A 24088-nucleotide genomic window follows, 5' to 3' on the forward strand; every position below is an offset into this window, starting at 1 on the left:
GTTCCTGGAGCATGCAAGGATGTAGTGGAAGGTCCAAGTGTTCATTACTAATGTGAAGAACTTCTCTGAGGTTCCCATCTGTTATGCAGCTCACATAAAAACGAAAGTTCACAATGTGGGCTTTGCAGTAGAAAAAAAAATCCCAGGAAATGGCAAAACTGTTCTACTCCTCTGCTGAGCAACTGGCATGAGCAACACAGGTAAAAAATCCCAGCATCAGGAGGGAAGGGACCTTGGGAGCTCTCTAGTCCAACCTCTGCATAATGCTGAAATAATGGAACCACAGAATGGTTTGGGTTGGAAGGGACCTTAAAGGTCACCCAGTTCCAACCCCCTGCCATAGGCAGGGACCCCTCCCACAGCCCAGGTTGCTCCAAGCCCCATCCAACCTGGGCTGAGACACTGCACGGGATGGGGCAGCCACAGCTTCTCTGGGAAACCTGTTCCAGTGTCTCACCACCCTGATGGTGAAGAATTTCTTCATAATCATAGAATCATAGAACTGGCTGGGTTGGAAGGGACCTCAGAGATTATCAAGTCCAACCCTTGATCCACTACTGCTGCAGTTCCCAGCCCATGGCACTCAGTGCCACATCCAGTCTTTTTTGAAATATCTCCAGACACGGAGAATCCACCCCTTCCCTGGGCAGCCCATTCCAGTGTCTGATCACCCTCTCCAGAAAGAAATTCTTTCTAATCTCCAACCTAAACCTCCCCTGGCACAACTTGAGACCGTGCCCTAACCTAAGTCAACAAGGTGCTCTAAGGTCTCCCCAGAGCCTTCTCTTCTCCAGGCTGAACAACCCCAAGCTCTTTCAGCCTCTCTCAATAGCAGGAGCTCCAGCCTATGGATCATCTTCGTGGTCTCCTCTGGCTTGCTCCAACATCTCCATCTCCCTCCTCCCTTCCAGTTCTGGGCCCCCCAGTTCAGGAAGGATATCGAGGTCCTGGAGCAGGTCCAAAGGAGGGCAACCAGGCTGGTGAAAGGACTCAAGCACAGACCCTATGAGGAGAAGCTGAGGGAGCTGGGGGTGTTCAGCCTAAAGAAGAGGCGGCTCAGGGGAGACCTCATCACTCTCTCCAACTCCCTGAAAGGAGGTTGGAGCCAGGGGGGGGTTGGGCTCTTTTGCCAGATGACTTTCAGCAAGACAAGAGGCCATGGTCTCAAGTTGTGCCAGGGGAAGTTTAGGTTAGATATTAGAAAGAATTTCTTTACGGAGAGAGTGATCAGACATTGGAATGGGCTGCCCAGGGAAGGGGTGGATTCTCTGTCCCTGGAGATATTTAAAAAGAGACTGGATGTGGCACTCAGTGCCATGGTCTAGAAACCGCAACGGTGGTTCAAGGGTTGGACTTGATGATCTCTGAGGTCCCTTCCAACCCAGACAATTCTATGATTCTATGATTCTGTGTTGAGGGCTCCAGAACTGGACCACTGCACTGCTGGGGGGGTCTGGTGAGAGCAGAGAAGAGGGGAAGAACCCTCTCCCTTGCCATGCTCCTTGTGATGCAGCTCATCCCTCTCATGCAGATGTTCAGCCCTACAAAGCTGCCCTGAAGATGCTCTGTTCCACTTGGAAGATCAGGAAGTGCTGATGGCATTTGGTACCATACATTGGACTCATGAATACACACCAGGCTCCACAGTGCTTTCTCCCATTTCTTGAAACAGAAAGGTTGCTGTAAAAAGAGAGCATCCCTGGCTCCAGACTTAAATCTCCCTCTAAAGCCACCAGGAAAATGAAGTTGTCCCACCAACACTTGCAACTGATGTTGCTTACCATGCAATGTGTCTCTGCAAGGACAGATACTCAGCCATGCTCTGGAAACCAGAGAAGGAAAAGAAATTCAAGCAAAAAGCAGCATCAACCAGCTCACCTTCACTGCAAAAAAACAAGTAAACTGGAAAAAAAAAAAAAAAAAAGGAAAAAAGCAATCTCAGAATAAAAAAAATTCCCCTTGGGCTTTGTTTGTTTGGGTGTAATATATGTGCTGTTCAGAGATGTCCTTATATTTCTCTTCTGCCTGGATTTTTTTCTTTAATCAGCATTCATTTCAGTTGAAGTCCATCCAATTACTTCTAAATCAATTCATTCCCCTACCCCTGCCAGCAGCAGATTTCCAGTAAAGGCTCCTTGGTCTTCTGTACAAAATGTGGGGTCAGTTCCCACACCCCAGATCTCATAGAGCTCTGCAAAGGTAGATCTGAGATGCACCTTGCCCTTAGGAGATGTGGGTAATAATTTCAGTTCCTACAACACCATCATATCTGGCTTGATATATAAACACCAAAAACAGCACCAAAGCAGGAAAAAAAAAATCCCAACATCCAAACACAGACAAATAAAGTGATTTGTTTCTTACTTACAAAGAAGAAGAAGAAATCATTATCTAATTCCCTAAATTCTCTGGAGGTCTGAAAATACAGAAATGAGCTTCACCTTTTACTCTCTTCAACTCCTGCTGAAATGGTTTCTTTCATGTCAGGGAAGATATTTCTGCTCTTGCTGCTTCCTCCAGGCAGGCAGGAAATTAGGGCTCAATCCTGCAGCCTTGCTACAGCAGAAAATACTGTACTAATAAGACTATAATCTAAAAGTTCTGCAAAATTTGCCATGCTTTGGCATACAGTTTCTTAACAGGACAAGTCCCTGCTGTTACACACCCCTCTAGGTCTGTTTTCAAGGAACAGCAAAGTAATTGTGTCCTAATTATTATTCTTTTTTCCAGGAAATTCATAGCCAAAAGGTTTTATTTTGGTCCAAAGCACCTGCTTGTTCATTTAGCCAAGGAGGGGCAACCACATCCTGCAACTCAGCATTACCACACCCAACAGCTACAGCCTGAACAGCAGGTAGGCACAGCCATTGCTATCCCTTCCCTAAGGCTGTTTTTCTCAAAAGACTGAAAAACCCTTGAAATAACTAAGAAGAAACTGCAGTTTCCTTTCAGGGTTGGAAATCATCAAACCAAGGCCACTGCTGGGCCCTCATCCATGCCACTGCACCTCCTACTTCAGTCTCCCCATGGTCTGGTATGGGTTACCCATCTGGTTATACTCCTCATTTACCTAAGATCAAGTTTTTTCTCTGGCTAAATAATCTTAATTAACCTAAGGGATGTGATTCCAATTCAATGATCTTCTGGCAACTGTTCACAGCAATCCAATATTGAGTATATTGAGTATATGGTTTCTACCTTGAGCTCTCCCAATGACACAGTTGCTGCATCTCTCTGCTTCTTTCTTAATTATTTCAAAGCCAGCTACTCATTAATATCCAAAGAGAATAATTTAAAGAGTTATTAGAATGATTAAATAATTTAGAAAATTCTTGATGTAAAATTCACATAAAAGTATCATTAAATTATTACAGAATATTAGAATAATTAGATAATTTAGAAAATCTCAGTGTCTTTGACTGAAATAGAGCCCACAGGCCCATAAACTCTATCAATAGGAATATCCTCAAGGGAAAATACATCTCACTTAAGTGACACAGCAGGTATCATTCACTCTGCTGTAGCAACATGAAATACTGAGGCACATCCAGACCAAACCATTTGCACAAAGAGATGCAATAGGTTGTGGCAGAGCCAGCAGCCAAAAAAAACCTCTCCAGACCTGCAAATAAATTACTGGTGATGCTTCACCCTGCCTTGCTCCCTCCAGCTGCTGCCAGAGGGACAGTCCATAAAGTGCCATGGCAGAGCAGAGACCAGCTCCATTTTTAAGAGATCAGAAACTCAGCTCTAACAACTGCAGAAAAAATCCAATTAAATACCTCATTAGAAGCAGAAGTGAGGCTCACCCTATCTGCAGGGAAAAATTACCAACCCAGAAGCCTGCCCAGATTTTTTTGCACTTAATTATAATCTGCTTTTCTAAATTCACCTTCTCTCCTTTCAAGGAGATCACAAATTCCTTGCTTCCTCTCCCAAACTACTTTCCAGTGACAGATTGCACTTGTTTGGTGTGTCTCCTACTCACTAGAGATAATTCCTTTGGGCTGGCAGAGCTCCCTGTCCTTTCCTACCCCGTGTTGCACTGAATCAGAACTGCCCTTTCCTGCAGCACTGATGGAGATTCCCCTCCAGCAGCTTCAGGCAGGAGCAGATTTGGAGCAGGAGGTTGTTCCTTACACCCTGCAGAACCTTCCACCCTGCTCAGCAGCTTTCTGCCCTCCCTAGAGAGTAAAGGTTTATTTGTCACCCAGCTGGACTATGGGCATTTCATCAGGACCTCTGCCTTGGGAACACTGGGTTTCTCTCCTGGGACCACACACTTTGCTAAGGGGTCCCTAAAAATAATCAACCAAAAGACACCTATTTGCAATCAGCCTAAATTTACTATACAGTAATCCCTGCCTTTACTAAAATACCTTCATGGTTTAGATCCACAGACCACTGAGGATCCTTTTCCACTCTTCTGCCATGTGTTTCATCATTCATTTTTCCTCTAAAACACTATAAAATATCTTTGACACCATGCAATTCTCTTAGCCATCTCCAAGTGACCTACCATGGCCTTAATTCATGGACAACAATGATCAGAAACTGGCTGCCTGACCTTAACTCATCTACCTTATATGCTGCTCTTTCTTCAGTGCTTCTTAATCCCTTTGATGCACAGAAATCACAGAACCACAGCTGGGTTTGGGCTGGAAGAGACCTTCAAAATCACATAATTCCAGACTCTCTGCATGGGCAGGGACACCTCCCACTAGACCAGGTTATTCCAAGCCCCATCCAACCTGGCCCAAATCCCCCACTCTCTTCTCTCTGTGTGTTTTTTGCTGCTAGGCACTCACTCATTTAAAAAAAAATAAAATTTAAAAAAAAGGCTTTGGCTGCTTTGGCTGGATGTCAAAACAATCAGCACAATAACACCAAATAAGGCCCAAGGCCCCAGCATTTCATCCTCTTTTTCTTCAGACTCCTCCTTTCCCCTCCAGTCCACAGCTATGCACACATCTCTCATACCCACTGGTTCCCTTTTCTAATAAAGGATCTGAAAATCATAATTCCATATTATCAGCCATCCTGGCATGAATGCAGAAAGCAAGGTACAAGGAATTAAATTCGTCTCTCCCACTGCCTTATAAAAATCATCAGCAGAGAAAGACACATAGGACAAGACTTGCACTAACCACTGGCTCTCTGGCTAAGCCCAGCACCAACCACAGACAAAAATAACCCATTCCAGTTGCTTTTTAATTTCCTGAGCATATTTGGCATCAGCTACCCAACAGCTTTATCCTGCCTGCTCTAGGTTGTTTTTTTTTCCCAGGACAGTCACCCCTCCTCACATCCCCTCACATCTTCCTTTTCTTCCCACCAAAGCTCTCTGATTTCCTCCTTAACCAGAACTCTCAGCCAGGGCTGTGCTATCCCATGTCCATGGGGCATCCAGGAGCACCTGGATACTGCACTGCCCTTCAGAGCGATGTCCTTTCTATTATCATCCCTGAAGACTGTAAATACATCTAGTCCGGAAAGTCAGTTGTTTTCCTGGAGGTATTTATAGCATTAACATCACTCTTCTTTCTCCAGATTTCTCTCTGCCTTTGCCTGGGTATAGAAATTAAACCCCTGGATATAACCCAAGGAAAAACCATGTCCTGTTCACCAAAGCATCCCAGATGGGGCTCATCAAAGACTCCTTCACTGCTTGGAAATACAGAGATCTCCAGGTCTTTGGTGGTACCTTTAGGAAAAAATGGAATGGGACACTCATTTGAGACCTTAGTTTCCCTCGAGCCCTCAACATATTTGGGTTTGAATCAGCCAATCCAGAAATCAGGAAGGTAAAGTGGGACCATGGCAAACGTGATGATCCTCATCACAAAGATGTTTCAAGGCATTTTGAACCCACTCTCCAGATGAAACTCAGCCCCTTGTTGCATACTTTCAGCCTAAGGTAGGGAATAAAGTTGAAATTTCTCTGCCATGAGTCTTAGTCCCATGGCACAAAGGCAGCAAGGTAGAGTTCAGTTCCCAAAGGGCTTTGAAAACCTCATAAAAGTGGCAAATATTCAAGATGCCAAAGTCTGCTTTTATCTTTTAACACCTGCAAAGTCCAAGTCAGGGCAGATTTAACCTGGAGTGGGTTTGGATCTGGACTGCTCTAATTTGGCCCTCACTTTGGGATTTTTTTGGCTCCCTGTGGGTTGAGAACATCCCTGGGTGTCTCAACCCAAGTCAGTTTCCCAGGGAAAAATCATCTTGGCCAGTTCCCCATAACAAGATCCTGCCTTGCAGACAGGTTTGCAGAGCCCTGCATGCAGCAGGGAAATGCTCACACCCCCCTCTTGTCAATATTGCTGCTGTTGTCCTCTCCCCAAGCATCCTCCTGTTGCCTGACACTCAGACAGTCCAAATCCTCAACCATCCCTTTTCCAGGGTTCCTTCCTGCATCCTGACCACAGAGTATCCTTCTTCCTGAGCATCCCACCAGAAATCCTGTCCCCTGCATATTTCTCCTGAACCTTTCCCTCCAAGCATCCATCCTTGAGCATCCTTCCTGCATCCCAACCCTTCAAACAGCCTTTACTCCAACCATCCCTCCTGCATGCCCCCTCCAAGCCCTCTCTTACATTCCAACCTCCAAGCATCTCCCCAAGTATTCTTCCTGCATCACAACTCCCAAGCAGCCCTCCTGGACCCCTTCCCCAAAAATCCCTCCCTCTGAGCATCCCAGCTCCTGAGAACCCTGATTGCATCCTCACTCCCAAGCACCCCATACTCCCTGCTCCCTCCAGCACCATGAACACCCTCCTGCATCCCTCCATTTCTGCATCCCTCCCTCTGAGCATCCCTGCACCCTTTTTCCCAACATCCTTCCTGTATCCCTTCTCCCCCTCCCACCCTCCAAACACCTCTCCTGTACTGCTTCCTTCCAGCATCACTCCCTATACACAGCCCTCCTGTACCTCTTTCCCTGACACTTTCTTTCTGCATCCCAACTCCTGAGCATCCCTCTCTCTGAGCACACCAACCCCCACACACCCTCCTCACCCTTCTGCACCCCTTCCCCTGGGCATCCCCCCCTCCCTCCTAGCATCTCAGCCCCTGAGAAATCTCCTGCACCCCTTCCTCAACCGGTCCTCCTGCATCCCCCATCCCAAGCATCCCTCCTGCACCCCTTCCCCCGAGCATCCATCCTTCATCCCTCACCCCAAACATCTTTCCTGCACCCTTTTTCACCATCAGTTCTCCTGCATCTCCTCCCCCTGAGCATCCCTTCTGTACCCCTCACCCCAAGATGCCTCCGGTGTTCCTCACCCTGAGCACTCCTCCTGAATCCCTTCTTGGGAGCATCCCTGCTGCATCCTTCACCCCAAGCAGACCTCCTGCATCCCTTTCCCAGACTAGTTCTCCTGCATCCCCTCTCCTGAGCATCTCTCCTGCACCCCTCACACCCAGGATCCCTCCTGCATCTCTCAGTTCGAGCATCCTTCTTGCACCCTTCCACTCAGCATCTTGTCCTCCATCTCTCATCTCCAGGATCCCTCATCCCAAGCATCCATCCTGCACCCCTTTCCGGGAACATCCCTCCTGCATCCCTCCTTCCCCTGAGGATCCATCCTGCACCCTTACTTAGACCACCCCTCCCACATCCCGACCCCAGACTCACCCTCCCGCACCCCTTCCCAAGCACCCCAACCCCCCGAGCACCCCAACCCCTGACCGCCCCCCCCCTCCGGCCCTCCGTTACCTCCCTCCGTGCCCGGTCCGCACCGTGCCCGTCAGGCACCGAACCGCAGTCCCTCGGGCAGCAGCCGGGGCAGGGCTGAGGGAGGCAGCGAACTACAAATCCCAGCGGTACCGAGCCGGGCCGAGCCGAGCCGCGCCCCCCGCTCCCTCCCCCCGCCGCCGCCGGCTCCTCCCGCGGCTCCCGGCGAGCGACGGGGCCCGGAGCTGGAGGGGGAGGAGGTGGGTACCGCGGCGGGGATGGGAGGGGGGGGGATTCGCCTGGTGTGTGTGTGTGGGGGGGTGGTGCAAGGGTTGGGGTCACCCCAGCGAAACCTCGGCGAGGTGGGGAAACTGAGGCACGGGGAGGGGGGAATGGGAGCGGTGGGCCTGGGAGCTGCCGCGCTGCTGCTCTGCGGAGAAACGCTGCGGGATGCGTGTGAGCCGCTGCTGGGGGTGGGTCGGGGAGGTGTGTGTGTGATTTGGGTTTTTTTATTATTATTATTTAGTATTTTAAGTTGATTTAAAAGTGCAAATGCCTGGTTGTGAGTGGAAGAACCTGACCCAAGTTTGTCCTTACCAGGGTGGGGCATCACACCACTACAAACTTTGTATTGCCCCCTACCCACTTTCAGCTGGAAGAGTGGGGACTGAGATGAGATCTTAGGAAGAAACGGTTTCCTATGAGGGTAGTGAGACACTGGACCAGGTTGTCCAGAGAAACTGTGGATGCCCCATCCCTGGAAGTATTCAAGGCCATGTTGGATGTGGCTTGGAGCAACCTAGCATAGTGGGAGGTGTCCCTGCCCATGGCAGGTGGTTGGAACTGGATGAGCTTTAAGGTCCTTGCCAACTCAAACCTTTCAATGATTCTGTGATATCCAAAACAAAAGGTTTTACATCATTTAAGCCAATCCCAAGCCCATAAACCCACACCTGGGGCTTGCTGAACAACATGTGTAAACCATGACTTCCAGAGGGCCCAACTCTGGATGGCACCTGGATTATTGGTGTTATTTCCCAGTGCTTTTCACTACCCTGCAGCTGCATCTGTGCTGGGATGCCCTGGAAGTGACAGTGTCAGTGGGAGATGGGGTGGAAACTGGGTACTGATGCACCACCCAGGGGGTGGTCTACCACATCTGCAGATCATAGAATCATAGAATCAACTGGGTTGGAAGGGACCTCAGAGATTATCAAGTCCGACCCTTGATCCACTACTGCTGCAGTTCCCAGCCCATGGCACTGAGTGCCACATCCAGTCTCTTTTGAAATATCTCCAGACACAGAGAATCCACCCCTTCCCTGGGCAGCCCATTCCAATGCCTGATCACCCTCTACAGAAAGAAATTCTTTCTAATATCCAACCTAAACCTCCCCTGGCACAGTTTGAGACCATGGCCTCTTGTCTTGCTGAGAGTTGCCTGGGAAAAGAGACCAACACCCCCCTGGCTCCAACCTCCTTTCAGGGAGTTGGAGAGAGTGATGAGGTCTCCCCTGAGCCTCCTCCAGCCTCAACACCTCCAGCTCCCTCAGCCTCTCCTCATAGGATATGTGCTTAAGTCCCTTCACCAGCTTGGTTGCCTCCTTTGGACCTGCTCCAGCACCTCAATCTCCTTCCTGAGCTGAGGGGCCCAGAACTGGACACAGGACTCAAGCTGTGGCCTCACCAGAGCTGAGTACAGGGGCAGAATCCCTTCCCTGGACCTGCTGGCCACGCTGTTCCTGATCCAGGCCAGGATGCCATTGGCCTTCTTGGCTACAAAATGGTGCAAGAAAGAAATAAGAGTCTTTGGAAGATACTCCAAGGGTGCCAAGTGATCCCCATGTGGATGCTGGGCCAGGACATTAGAAATGAGTGAAAACCCTTGCTGGGGCTGGCACTAAATTGGTGGATTGAACTGTGCAGTTGCATCAGCTGATAGGAAGAGCTGAGACTCTGAACAGGCTCCCTGCTGTCAGCTGGTAGCAGGACCTGCCTGGCACAGTCTCAGAGGTCTCACCAGGAACTCGCACTGCAGCACTTAGGCTTTTATTCTCCAAACCTCCTTGCAGCCACATCTCTGGGTCCTCACTCCCTTTTCCCCTCCATCTTGTCTCCTGTCATTCTCTTTCAGTAGCTGTTAACCTCCTCCCCACCGTGCACTGCCCCTTTAATTCCTCTTCTCTCGCTTTACGTTCCTCCTTACTCTTACTAACTGGGCTCCAGCTCCGTTTTCCTGCCCCATCTCCCTTCTCTCTTCTCTTTACTGCTGAAATTCTGCATTTGCAGAGAGCCAGACACAGCCTTTTGCATTCACCCGCAGCCCTAAGCAAGCAGCCCAGGCGATGCTCAAAAAGTGCATCAAGGTGCAGGTCTGGGAAGGGGTGAACAGGCAGCATCACCCCCAAAACAAACCGGGGAGGTCACAAAACTCCTCCACTCTTTCCCTGTCCGCGCATCGTGCCGGCAGAGGAGCGTCCCCATCTCTTTAGGATGCGCGGCTGGAAAATCTGCAAAAAATCCCGATCCTTGGGTGGCAGAGCTAAGGGGTGTCCACGGCGGGGTCTCGCAGCTTCCTGCCCCTCGCTCCTGATCCTGTTTTTCCAGTGGGAAGCCGAGTGGAGCCGTCGCTTCCTGCCTCACGCCTGCTGGGAATTGGAGTCCCCACCCGGAGCTCGGCACCCGTGTCCCCCGCCACAGCCTTGGAGGTGAGAGGCCTTTCCCTGGAGATTTCCAGTTCCTCACAGGCGTTCTGAAACAAGCAAACAAACAAAAAGTGCTGATTTTCCCCCATCTCAGGGCTGCTTTTCGAGATACGGTGCTCCTGGAGACACCGATGGAGTTTAAAGCCTCTAAAGGGAAGTGCTGCTCCGGTACTATCAGAGGGGTTGGGATTCGGTGGGTCTGTCCTGCACTGGTGGGAAAACATAAGTTTTCTTCCCTAAGATTGCCATAAATAAGCAGATAGGGTGTAGAAAGCATATTGGGAACGTTTAACCGTATTTGAGGATGAGCTGAGATAAATAAATGTGCATCAGGGGTATGTGAAGGGAGGGTGAATCCATCCTTGTGATGGGTTTTGTCTCAAATCCTTCCTTAAACCCAGCTTTCTCTTGATGCCTTCTGGCAGCTTCTGGCTAGGTAAAAGTTCAATTTAATTTTTCATCTTTTTTTTTTTTTTTTTTTTAGTCCCTAAATATCCCCTTTACTTTGTTTTTGCCCTTCCTTTGTTGTTCTTTTATTAAGACTGTTTTTTTCTCCTACCTCTTGTGGGGCAACGTCGGGGCTTCAAAGTGCCTCCTCTGCCATCCCTGTAACATGGCAGGGCACGGAGTGGCAGCTAAGGGTCTGGATTTCCTCTGCAAAACTGTCCCCTTGAGAAGGGACAAGGCACAAACCTGGCCTGCAGGTGTAGTCATGTCACAGTTTAACACTGTCCTGGCAATTAAACCGAATAACAGCTGCTCTCTATTAATCTCTCTCTCCTCCTTAATAAAGAAAGGAGAGAGAATAAGGGAGAGAGACTGATGGGTTGGAAACTAAACTACACAACTTTAATGAAACAGTAATGATAAATAGGAAAAATTACTAAATCTATACAAATATACAGGAAAATGGAAACCACATTCCTCCCCCCTTTTCCCCCAGTAACTCTCACGTCACCACCCAGGCTGCAGGGCAGCCCTGGGAAAGTCCAGGCTGGAATCCTGGAGTCAGCAGCAGTTGGGAGCTGGAGGCAGGAACACACAGATATGGGCTGGCACGGATCAGGAGCACAGGCAGAGGAATGGATGGGATCCTTCTAGGATGCCAGGTGAAGGAAGGGAAGCAGGAAAGGCAGGAAGGGCAGGCAGCTGGAAGCTGGAAGCAGGAAATCATGGCTTGGCCCTTGTGATCCCTCAAATTTATACTGAGTATGAGGTGTATGGGATGGAATACTCTGTTTGGTCAATTCTGGCATCTATCTTGTCCGTTCCTCCCCAAAGGAGGGCTGCAGGTGGGACCTTCGTATCCTCCTGGATGGTAAAATGTTCTCATCAGAGCTGAGCAGTGTCCCTGGCTCTGCACACCAGTCTCTAGCAGTAACTATAAACATCGAGTGTTATCAGTCCTAGAAGCACACACTGTCTGAGAAACTTGCTGTTAATTTCAGCAAGTGCAACTACTGGCAAGAGACTTAGCTAAAAGCAAAAGTACAAGACAGAAAATCACCTTTATCCTGGCCCAAACCTGGACAAGTCACAACAAATGTGCCCAGAGTTGGAGTTAACAAAGATTTTTTTTCTCAAGACTTGGGTGTTTCACCAAAACTGGAGTTTCTACCTCAAACCTAGAGTGGGTTTTGGTGAGATCCAATAGAGCAAAGTGATCCATGCTGAGCGTGGAGAACCAGGGGCAAAACCCAAAGCAGAATGAGCTAAGAAAGAAGTAATTATATGTTTGCATTAATGCACTCTAATGGAGCAGAGTGGAGCCCTGTCCTCCTAACAGCCACATTTAAAGTCCCCAGCTGGTGCACAGGTGTTCAGATATTTCTTTTTTCATACCTCCTTTTTTAGCTGAAATCAATCTTGTCCCTCCCAGTGCAGAATAACTTCCTATAATGCATTACCTGCTCGTAACATTTATCCAGCTCATGTGGCTTTCACCAGCTCCCCTGGGCAATACTCAAAGAGCCAGAGAGGTTTTTAGTCTGGCTGCTCTTCCTGATGCTTAGCAGAAATGATCCCTGGCATGCTTTAATTTTATTGCCACTTAGGCATCCTTCATTGTGCCAGACTAAATAATTAATCTCCTTTTTTTTGTTTGTTTTGTTTTGCTTTTTTTTACTGTGTGTGTGATTTGCAGTTTGTTGCATTTCTTAACAAAGCATTTCAAAACATTTCAGTGTCTTAAATACAGGTTTCCAAAATTTTGGTCCTATTTGATGTGTGGGCTATTGAAAGCTACACTATAAAATTAACCAGAAGTGTAATATGTATAAAATCTCCCCCTCTACTCTGCTCTTCTGAGATCCCACCTGGGGATATCCAGGAGATATCCAGTTCTGGAGTCCCCAGCATCAGAAGGACACAGAGCTCCTGGAAGGTGTCCAGAGGAGCCATTCAAATGCTCAGAGGGCTGAGCACCTCCCTGGGAAGCCAAGCTGAGGGATTGGGGTTGTTCAGCCTGGAGAAGAGGAGGCTCCCAGGGGAGCTCAGAGCAACCTTCCAATATCTGAAGGGGCTCCAAGAAAGCTGGGGGAGGGCTTTGGATACAGGGGTGTAGGGAGAGGACAAGGGGAAATGGGTTAAAACTTGAAGAAGGGAGATTTAGGTTGGACATTAGGAAAAAAATCTTTCCTGTGAGGGTGGTGAGAGCCTGGAACAGGTTTCCCAAGGAAGTTTTGGCTGCCCCATCCCTGGAATTAGGTGGGACGGGGCCTTTTGTGGGGGTTGGAACCAGGTGATCTTTAAGATCCCTTCCAGCCCAAACCATTCTGTGTTTCTATGATTCTATGAAAATTAAAACCAGGGGCAATGGCCATGAATCACCACAAGTGACAGCAGAATCATAGAATCATAGAATTGGCTGGGTTGGAAGGGACCTCAGAGATCATCGAGTCCAACCCTTGAACCACCGTTGCGGTTCCCAGCCCATGGCACTCAGTGCCACATCCAGTCTCTTCTGAAATATCTCCAGACATGGAGAATCCACCCCTTCCCTGGGCAGCCCATTCCAATGCCTGATCACTCTCTCCGTAAAGAAATTCTTTCTAATATCTAACCTAAATTTCCCCTGGCACAACTTGAGACCGTGCCCTCTTGTCTTGCTGAGAGTTGCCTGGGAAAAGAGACCAACTCCCCCTGGCTCCAACCTCCTTTCAGGGAGTTGTAGAGAGTGATGAGGTCTCCCCTGAGCCTCCTCTTCTTTAGGCTGAACACCCCCAGCTCTCTCAGCCTCTCCTCACAGGATCTCTGCTGGATCCCTTCACCAGCTTGGTTGCCTCCTTTGGACCTGCTCCAGCACCTCAAGCTCCTTCCTGAGCTGAGGGGCCCAGAACTGGACACAGTACTCGAGCTGTGGCCTCACCAGAGCTGAGCACAGGGGCAGAATCCCTTCCCTGGACCTGCTGGCCACGCTGTTCCTGATCCAGCCCAGGATGCCATTGGCCTTCTTGGCCACCTGGGCACACTGCTGGCTCATGTTCAGCTTCCTGTCAATCCAGACTCCCAGGTCCCTCTCTGGCTGGCTGCTCTCAGCCACTCTGTGCCCAGCCTGTAGCGCTGCTTGGGGTTGTTGTGGCCAAAGTGCAGGACCCGGCACTTGGCCTTGTTGAACCTCATCCCGAAGACCCTGTTGCTGTCACAGCATCCATTAACTCATTTTTCAGGAGATGCTACAACTTTTTATGCCTCTAATGCCACCTATAAAGGCTTCAGAGGCTGTAAGCAGACCTGTGGGATGGACTTTGGAAACCCTGTTTAACATTGTGGTCCACTCCTACCAAATTACAGATTGCTCTTTTTTTTTTTTTCTGCTCTGTGTTTAATTAATTTCATTAATAAGCTCCCCTGAACAACACTAAAATCAGCCTGTTAACCCTGTCTTGGGTGTTTCTGCTAAGCAATCCCAAAGAATTGATTAATTTTCCTTGCCTGACATTTGTAAAAGTGAAATCAGTGTTTGCAATCCATTACTTCTGCTTTTCCAGAGCCATGTTTACCCCAGAAATACTTGTACTTGTATTGACTTATCAGCAAATCAAGGCATTGCTACACATTTTCCTAAATAAAAACTTGTTTTGTTTTCTGATCTGCTCAGTATCTTTTCTCTACCCTGCTCATATTTATAGTTTTCTCTAAACTAGTATTAGATTTATTTTGTTAAATGCAAATTTTCTTCAAGTCTTCAGTGAGACTGTTCAACAGAACAAGCTGTACCATATCTCTTCAGTGTCCCATAAACTTGCTGTTTCAGGGTAGATTATTTTTAACTGGAATGATCTAAACTACCTTTTTTTTTTTTAATCTGGATAAGTAACCAGAAAAATCCTGTTAAAACTTGGCTTTTATGTATATAAATGCCTTAATGGAAGATCCATGTGTTGTTAAAAGCCATATACACATATTTATAACTTTAGCCTTTCCATTAAACTGCATTTTTAGGCTTGAAAGGATAGACTACAGCTGTACCTCTGTTTTTTTAAAGAGTGGTTGAATATGTCAATATTTGTGCCATTTCTTTCCATTTTACTTATGTTGGAAAATCACAACTAATCCTTTTTCTTTTTTACGATTACTTTCACACTTAGGTTTTTCTGCCAAGTTTGGCAAAACAGGCACTCAGTTAAATTATATATACCTATTTTTACTGATTAGCTGATTAAAGTGCTCTTCAATGTGATGAATACATAAGAGGGGAAATAACCTTACCAAAGATGTTCTACATTTAAAATGATTAAACAAAGTGTTATGGGTAAGGAAGGAATGGATCTGGTGGTTCTAAACACATGAAGGCATTAATAAGTGAAAACAGGTAGATTTTTGTCACTTCACATCCTCTTTCACATCTTTTTGCTGTGTCAGCTCACTTGGCTCTCCCAGATAAGAACCATTCATTCATCTGTGAAACTAAACTCATGGAGTAGGGAGTTGTTACAGAAATGTTCTCTGTGCATCTGTTGAGGATGCTCCCGTGAGTAAAACCAAAGTTAAAATTTACAAGCTCTGGGCTTGAAATGCTTGTCTTGAAATGCCTTGAAATGCTCAGACAGCAGTTTCTATCTGGGAGTCTGACTTTTCCAAAAAAGTTCACCACTGCTGCTTTTTCTCTGTTTGTATCACCTGAAAAGATTCTGGCTTTAAATCAGCTGCAGATTTTCTCCCCGTATTAAATACATCTCTTTAAAAAAGAAATATGTATTTAAATACAAGTCTGAAAGCACAAAATAAACCCTTTTAGCCAAATTCTCATCTTCAGCTCTCAAATTAGATCTCCAGCTGCTATAATTTGAATTAATTTGAAGTGCTACCTGGGGAGCAGCTGTACAAAAGGCTTTACATTCATAGAATCATAGAATTGGCTGGGTTGGAAGGGACCTCAGAGATCATCGAGTCCAACCCTTGAACCACCGTTGCGGTTGCTAGACCATGGCACTCAGTGCCACATCCAGTCTCTTTTGAAATATCTCCAGACACGGAGAATCCACCCCTTCCCTGGGCAGCCCATTCCAATGCCTGATCACCCTCTCCAGAAAGAAATTCTTTCTAATATCCAACCTAAACCTCCCCTGGCACAATTTAAGTCCATGGCCTCTTGTCTTGCTGAGAGTTGCCTGGGAAAAGAGCCCAACCCCCCCCTGGCTCCAACCTCCTTTCAGGGAGTTGTAGAGAGTGATGAGGTCTCCCCTGAGCCTCCTCTTCTTTAGGCTGAACACCCCCAGCTCCCTCAGCCTCTCCTCATAGGGTCTGTGCTCGAGTCCTTTCACCAGCCTGGTTGCCCTCCTTTGGACCTGCTCCAGGACCTCAATATCCTGGACCTCGACATTCTCTGCTTCCAGGAACCATAACCCAATGTGCAAGACAAGATGGTCTCTTGGTAGCTCCTCTTTGCAGGAATGCTACCAAGCAGAAGTGATCTCCATCCTGCATTCTTGGAAAACCTTTATTTGCCTTATATTCACCTTATATTGCATTAGCAAAGTACCCAGGCCTGATAAGCTGGGCTAGGGATTGCAGAACAGTAGTTGGATGAGTCAAGAGAGAAAACTGCCAAGACATTTAATTTTTTTTTTAAGAGTTTCTCCAAAACCTTTCTCATAAACAAATTTATAAGTAAAAAACAGCAAAGATGGACTTTCTTTCCCCAGATACTCTACATGGCTTGGTCAAGGCATGAAACCAGGTTGATGGTAAAACCAGAAGTTGTATTTGTGCTCATTTGTGCTGCAGTTTTGGGTTTCCCAAGGTTGCCAGACTGTCAGATTGATCTTCACACTGTGAAGATACAAACCTGCAAGTAATGGGATGAGTTAGGCAAAAGCAGATGATAAACTGTTGGTTCCACTGGATCAGGACCTGTTATCCTGCAGCCTGACCCTATGGGCCAGATGTTTGCATTATTCAGTGCTTGAAATTTAATCTAGTGAGGGGGCAGTGGGGTAAATCCAAACTGGAAATGGTGTTCTGGGAGACTGAAATCCATCCCATGTAGGTCTGTAGACTACAGAGTAGCCATAAGCAGAATTAAATGGTCAGGGCACATACCTGAGCAGCTTCCAGAGGTGGGAGAGGAGCAGAGTCCACACAGGGAGAGGGCAATGTTGTGTCTGCCAAGCTCTGTGCTGCTACACCCACAACTTTTCTGACACCAGAGGTGAATTTTGGTCAAATTTCTAGTGCTGTTTCTGGCAGCATGGAGGTGGTCTTCAGCTTCAAAGAGCTCACCTTCCTGCCATATTTTGTTGGCAGCCTTTCTCTTGTGACTGCTGATCAACCATTTGCAAGATATGTTGACATTATCTGCTCAGATGGGACTGAGATGTCTGCCTCTCCTTTACCAGTGAGCCAGTGAGTCTTTGGATCAGAATAAACTTAGGGTAAATGTTGAGTTTGACATAAAATCCATATCTTTGGACCATCCAGTGGTCTTTAGGTAATGACTCTTGACAATGGGCTTTGCCAAGTGAAGGTTGTCATATATACATGAAGGGAAACTTTCCACTGATGGCAGAGAGCATGAGAAAACTATTCCTGTGGTGTAGTTTAGGCATGGGATCAAAAGTCTGAAAACATGAGCTAGTAAGAAAGAAGAGAAAAGGTTGAGTTGTTTAGTCTAAAGCAGCCTAAAGGGGAGCAGAGATGGGAAGCAACAAAGGTGGCCTTGGGGGTCACTGCCAGACCTGCTTCTACCAGCTGTGTTATTCACAGGGAGATGTAGGGAATGCTTCTGTTTGATGCAACATGAAAAAAAAAAAAAAGTAAAATCCATTTTAGGTTGTTTTTTGTGAGTGTCAGATTGTGCTTGTAGCAACTCTTTTACAAACATATGGCAAGCCCTTCAGGGGAAAAATCTGTGGCAGCCACTCATCCCACAGAATTGGACCAGCTGATGCCTCTATGTGACAAGTTTTAACAGATCTTGACTCTAAATTGGGTAGAAGTCTTCAGGAGTGGGAAGTTGACTGAGACTGCAGTGCTAAAGGGAGTGTAGCACTGGAACAAATATTTTTTTAAAGGTATATTTGGCTAAGATTAGTCACAAGGCTGGTCTGGGGTCATTGGTGTAGACAGACTGCTGTGCTGGTCTGCATGTGTGTATTTTCCAGTTTTGTTGCATACGTGGGACTATCAGATGGGCAGGCAAAGCACTTGGTGTATTAAGAATTCTGATTTTTTTCCCATGAATTATTTTGCAGTGAGATACACACTGTGTGCTAAGGCCTAAAGTGGGCTAAAAAACAAAGAGGAATTTCAGTCTTAAAATAGAAATGACATACAGATTCTCCTTTGCCCTGTTCATTAACTGCCTTAGGCTGAGCAAGTCTTTCATAGCAAAATGTCCTTGCTGTCTATAGACGTGTGTTTTTTAAGATGCTGTTACCCCCATTATTTGGGTTTTTGCAGCCATAAAAGATTTGATATTCCATCACAAGATTACATTCTTCCTATCTGTATTTTGCCATGACTCCAGATCTGGTAGTAGTGTCATACTGTCTGTGATTATTCCATAACTAGTCAGGGAGATGCCTGCACTTGAGTTTAATTTTAAGGGAGCTGTTTGGCAGCTTTCTGTTGAATGGTCTTAGTTACTACAGCAGGAGCTACCTCCTGCCTCTGCCAGCACACACTGATGGGTTTCCTGCTGGTAAAGTCAACAATAAAACTGGGAATGATCTGTGGATTGATTTGGATTCAGCAGACAAGGGAAAACAGATCTGCAGGTCCTCAGCTAAGCAGGAATGAGGGCCCAGCTTTTCCATGGAAAGGGCAACACAGATCCTTCCTCTTCCTTTGCATCCACCCTGGCATGCAAAGGTTCCAAGATGTGGCAGAAACATCTCCTGAATAGAAAATGATGGGATTTCTTCCTCAGCTTGCTCCCTGTGGGATCACCTAAGTGCCAGAGATGGTGTAAAGGAGGAGGAAGGTATGAGGGGGGGCAAAGGGAGGTATCTCCCTTCCAGAGGCTGCGGTGCCACAGAATCCCATCCTCTCTTTGTCTCAGGTGATTGCAGAAGAGCTGTGTGGAAAAGATGTCAATGGGAATATGACCCTAATCAATTAGGAAATGTTTTCTAAGGTGAAGCACATTGGAAGGAGAAAGCCTGGTTGTTGGTTGTTTTTTTTTTAACTGAATGGAGCTGCAGATTGTCTCGTGATTAGGGCAGCACTGCTCACCATCTCCCTGTTGGATGACTGCACTCAAATGTGTCAGGGGATCCTGCTGCAACAGCTTTGTTGATTTAATTATGCCTCCAGATGCCACAGGAGATGTTGGGATGTATCCAGTTCTTGTCCTGTCCTGGTTTTTTTCCCCTCTAAATTCTGTGTTCACAAGGCAGACAGGATCAGGTGAGCCCAGGACACAAGTCTTGCTTTGACATTAGCAGACATTTTGCTGTAGGCATCCATGGGAGAGACTTCACTTTAGCATGACCATTTTGGAAGGCTTATAATTTGGAAGGCACTAAACAGAATTTTTAAAGGTTCTGTTCAAGCCTGCTAGGAGAAAAATCATCCTTATGCTTGTTCTCAAAATGCAACCTCTGAAAGTAATTCCCCACTTCTAATTCCTGTGATGACTTCTTGCCATGTAGTTATCCATATAGATTTAGGACTCTGTCTCTATAGTTTCACCTTTCAAGCAGGTAAATGCAGGTAAATGTGTGGTGTTGGATAAGGTATTTTTTTTTTATTTTTATTTTTTAGAACTAGTCCCAACATCGTGACTTTTCCATCATGTCAGAACCCATCACGCTCAATGTTGGAGGAAAACTCTATACCACTTCTCTGTCTACCTTGACTAGTTTTCCAGATTCCATGCTGGGGGCCATGTTTAGTGGGAAGATCCCAACCAAGAAGGACAGGCAAGGCAACTGCTTTATTGACAGAGATGGCAAAATCTTCCGCTATATCCTGAACTTCTTACGAACTTCGCACTTGGACCTCCCTGAAGACTTTCAGGAAATGGGTTTACTTCGACGGGAGGTTGATTTTTATCAAATCCAGCCACTGATTGAAGCCTTGCAGGAGAAGGAGGTGGAGCTTTCTAAAGCAGAAAAGAATGCCATGCTTAACATCACCCTCGATCAGAGGACCCAGACTGTTCACTTCACCGTCCGAGAAGCCCCCCAGATCTACAGCCTCTCTTCCTCCAACATGGAAGTCTTCAGTGCTCATATTTTCTCCACATCCTGTTTGTTCCTGAAGCTCCTTGGCTCCAAACTTTACTATTGCTTCAATGGAAACCTCTCTTCAATATCCAGCTACCTGCAGGACCCCAACCATTTGACTTTGGATTGGGTTGCAAGTGTGGACGGCCTTCCCGAAGAGGAGTACACCCGGCAGAACTTAAAGAGACTCTGGGTGTTGCCAGATCATAAGCAAATCAATAGTTTCCAGGTGTTTGTTGAAGAAGTGCTAAAAATAGCCATGAGTGATGGTTTCTGCATAGATTCTTCTCACCCACATACTTCAGATTTCATGAATAATAAGATTATTCGCCTAATTCGGTACAAGTAGAAATGGCTGTTAATTGTGGTGCCAGCATGGAGATAACACAGGTTAAGTGTTTCCCTTCAAAACACACTTAGAGCCTAACTCAGAATCATGCTTATCTGGATTCAGAGCCACTAACAGGGAGATGATTTTCCTTTAATGTATTTACCAATACAACCTTGAAGAATATGTCCATATTCTAGATAGAAGGAATATTGTCCAGTGCCTGAATTAAGGTTCTGTCTCTGCCTCCATCTCTGACCTGCTGTACAATTGTGGGGAAGATCACTTAACTTCTGTCCTTCTTACATTTTCCAGTTGGAAAATGGCTGTGATCCCTAACCTCTAATGCAAGGGTGATGGGAAGGGTCAGTAATCAAGGGTTGGAAGGGATTTGGAGATCAGATGCAGTGGCTACCATGGAGCTGCAATATAGTGGACAGTCTAGGGGGTGCATTTTCCATGTCTTGCCAGATCACCTGTGAAGAGCACCCAAGAAGCTTGGTTGGATCTCCAGAGAAGCCTCTCCTTATGCACCCACTCAATACAGCTGGAAAAGATGGTGCAAACTGACAATGACAAAGGATCCTCTCTGACTGCATTCAAAAAAGGGTTCTTGTCAATAAGTGAAAATGACTTTTTTTTTTCTTTTCTGAACCTGTGAGGAAGCCCCTGCTCTGTTCTGCTTTCAGGGAAGCCAAGTTTGATGAGGCTGGAACAGACATCAACCAAGGAACCCACAGCAGAGAGAATGGTGTTCTTAGACTGAGAAGATGGTAGCTGTTTGGAGAACTTTGCTTTGGATGCTCTTAAACCTTTATTTTTACATTCCAAAGGCATCCAAGACAACTTTGTCTTACCATGTTGTATTTGTCTGGAGGATACTGCTGAAAACACTTTCTGAGGTGAACACATTAAGAGAGCAGAGGTCCCCAAATATCCTCTGAGGGTTTGAACCTCTTCTGCTTGGACATGGCCTTCTTTGGGGCATGACTCTCTTCATCAGTGCCTGGAGTGCATGGGATGCTCTCTGGGTAGGATGGATTCCATCTGAAAAGACAACATTTCCATCAGGTTACACCTAGTATTTCTCATTACAAAACCAGAGGCTCAATTTTCCTGTCCTGGTGCATCAAACCATATTTTGACATTATTGTGGTCAGGTCACTAAGCTAGAATTTCCCTTTCTTGCTCAGCTTCAGTGCCAGATTGTTGGGGGTAAGGCAATTGGGGAACCAGAGGTGATGACCATGGTGAAGCAATTTCCTGTGCACCCAATCTGTGCTGTAATGATGATCACAATCCCCTAGCTGCATGCTAGCTCTGAGCATCATTTGTGCCATGTTCCAGGTGGTTCATTCTCAGCAAATTATGTTTGAAAATCCCTTTGTTTTCTTTCCCTAACTAGGCTGCTACATGTGCATGAAAGACCCTCTGGAACATTTCATGTTATCTCTAATGAGATAGAAGGAAAACAAATATGCAATAACCAAGTTTTGCATTTTAGAATTTTAGTGCTTCCAAAAGTTCTTGGCCCAGGGCTGCAATGCTCAGTAGTGCTCATGTTCTTGTGTTCTTGTTTCCCAAAGTAACCAGGTCTGTCCTTACCTCAAGCTGACCTTGTGAACAAGCACTGTAAAGACCAGTGAAACAAATATATTTCTACTGTCCCAAGATGAAATTAATTAGTGCTAAACCAGCATGATACATGTGGGACCACTTCCTTAGGAAGCACTAATTGGGCTTGAAGCCCTGAGAACCATTAAACCTGGAAAGTTTTTGTGTATTTTGAGGATTGTAAACAGGGTTTTGTAGCCAAATTCCAGCTTCAGACACAACATTCTTCTAGTTCAAGTTGCATGAGGAACAACTCCTTTCCCCCCACCCCTCCCACACCCCATCCTGAGTTACAAAGCAGGAATAATGTGTTCCAGGGGTTGCTGCATGCCACTGACAAAGCAAAGCAACTCCTGTGTGAATCTTATTTCTGGCATGAGTTTGCCTGCTAGTTGCACATCCACAGTGATTATCTATGCACTTAATATTATTATAATCTGTAAAATACCATACATGAACCCTCTTTCATCAGACAGTGCCTTGAGACAGATATGCCTTTGCTGGTTTTATGCTAACAGAGCTTTTGCAAGCTGTTGGCAGAATTTCTTTTTAGCCCACACCCTTAAGAATAGATTTGAAATTATCTGCAACAGGAGTTCTCAGATGTCAGGACTAAAATAATACTTACCTGTAGTAATTTGTTTCCTGGCAGTTTGAGTTTGGAAGGAGGAAGAAGTCTGATCTACACCCTTTGTACTTCTCCATTCTGTTTCAGCAAAACCAAAATATTCCCTGGGAGAGTTGAATCATTACTGCATTTTGTGGTGACAGGCATGTTAAGAGGAGTCCCCAGAAGCATCATGTACAGTTTAATCTAAAGCATTTACTCCTCTTTGCCCATTTCCCCTTTTCTTCAGACAGCAGCAGCACCCACACTAATTGCAGTCACACCATTTCTTCAAATTCTAAACAAGAGAAGTGTGCTCCAGCCTGGCCTGGCCACTAAGTGGGGGTAATTCTGCTGACATGGAAATACAAGTTTCAGTCACCACAGACTGAGAAGGGACCCAAGGTCTTCCCCTGGAGTGCTTTAAACCATACAAAAGATGGACAAAGTGAACTGGCATTTATCTGTGCTCAAGTAGGTATATCAGGCACAGGTACAGCTGGCCACAAATCTCTGTTGTTTATTAATATATAGAGAGATGCTTCCAACCAGTAGAAGGACATGGGTGAAGGCAAGTTTTGGGAGGAACTGAAAAACTTGAGATATTTCTAGTTTGCTAAAGAAAATAAACATCTTTAAGCATGAGATACTATTTATAATGCCACAGTCGTTCTGCATGCTACTCGAGTACATGAAATAAGCAGTAGGTGAATCACTTGTGATTGCAGTCAAACATATGTTATGCAAAGGCAGTTGCTTTTTCAGATTACACACCAAGCTAAATTTATAGCTGCTCCTTAATTTTGCATCATGTGAGTTACATTATACTGACTGTTCATGGGAATGTTCTCTCTCCCGAACATTTGTTCCTGAGCAGAAGCACTTCCTTTTGTTTACCTTCTTTTTCTGAGCCCTGGAGGTGTAACTTGCTTTCTCACCAGCCAACAGCACTGAGGATTCTTATTTTCAAGTGTTTTCCTGAATTAAAGAGAAATGAACATGCAGAAAGCCATATTAAGTACAGGTCAACCCCATGCTGGTCATGAAAAGCACTTGGCATCTCTTAGCAGGAATGTCCAAAAATTATTTCAGTGGAGAGTGGAATATTCAACTCTCAGAAGAAACTATTTTTTTTTCTTGTGAGGTCCTGAGAACAAGGAAAAGATCTACTGAGGTTTTTTCCCTTAATGTTGGAAGGGTGTTTACTTCCACATCTTGGTGCTTAACTCCTGTTTTGATTCTGCCATTTGCTTGTCTCCCTCAACACCTTCATCTACAAAATGAGGCTCAGTCATAGAATCATAGAATTGGCTGGGTTGGAAGGGACCTCAGAGATCATCGAGTCCAACCCTTGATCCACTACTGCTGCAGTTCCCAGCCCATGGCACTGAGTGCCACATCCAGTCTCTTTTGAAATATCTCCAGGGACGGAGAATCCACCCCTTCCCTGGGCAGCCCATTCCAATGCCTGATCACCCTCTCCAGAAAGAA

At 46.1% G+C, this 24088-nt stretch overlaps 1 protein-coding gene across 3 annotated transcripts; it reads left to right on the forward strand.

The window, feature by feature from the left end:
* Window positions 1-7871: 7871 nt before the first annotated feature.
* KCTD21 (potassium channel tetramerization domain containing 21) lies at window positions 7872-20420 on the forward strand. 3 transcript variants are annotated; one of them, XM_030468995.1, is made up of 3 exons: window positions 7872-7932; window positions 10280-10380; window positions 19585-20420. In XM_030468995.1, exon 3 carries the CDS (start codon window positions 19615-19617, stop codon window positions 20395-20397), a length of 783 nt encoding a protein of 260 aa, XP_030324855.1. In that variant the 5' UTR covers window positions 7872-7932; window positions 10280-10380; window positions 19585-19614; the 3' UTR covers window positions 20398-20420. The 3 variants fall into 3 exon arrangements, with proteins under 3 accessions (XP_030324855.1, XP_030324856.1, XP_030324857.1); XM_030468996.1 differs by lacking the exon at window positions 10280-10380 and having other exon boundaries at window positions 7882-7932; XM_030468997.1 differs by lacking the exon at window positions 7872-7932 and having other exon boundaries at window positions 10366-10380; window positions 19683-20420.
* Window positions 20421-24088: the final 3668 nt, after the last annotated feature.

This window comes from Calypte anna, chromosome 1, assembly GCF_003957555.1.
Source record: "Calypte anna isolate BGI_N300 chromosome 1, bCalAnn1_v1.p, whole genome shotgun sequence".
In the NCBI taxonomy this organism is placed as follows: domain Eukaryota; kingdom Metazoa; phylum Chordata; class Aves; order Apodiformes; family Trochilidae; genus Calypte; species Calypte anna.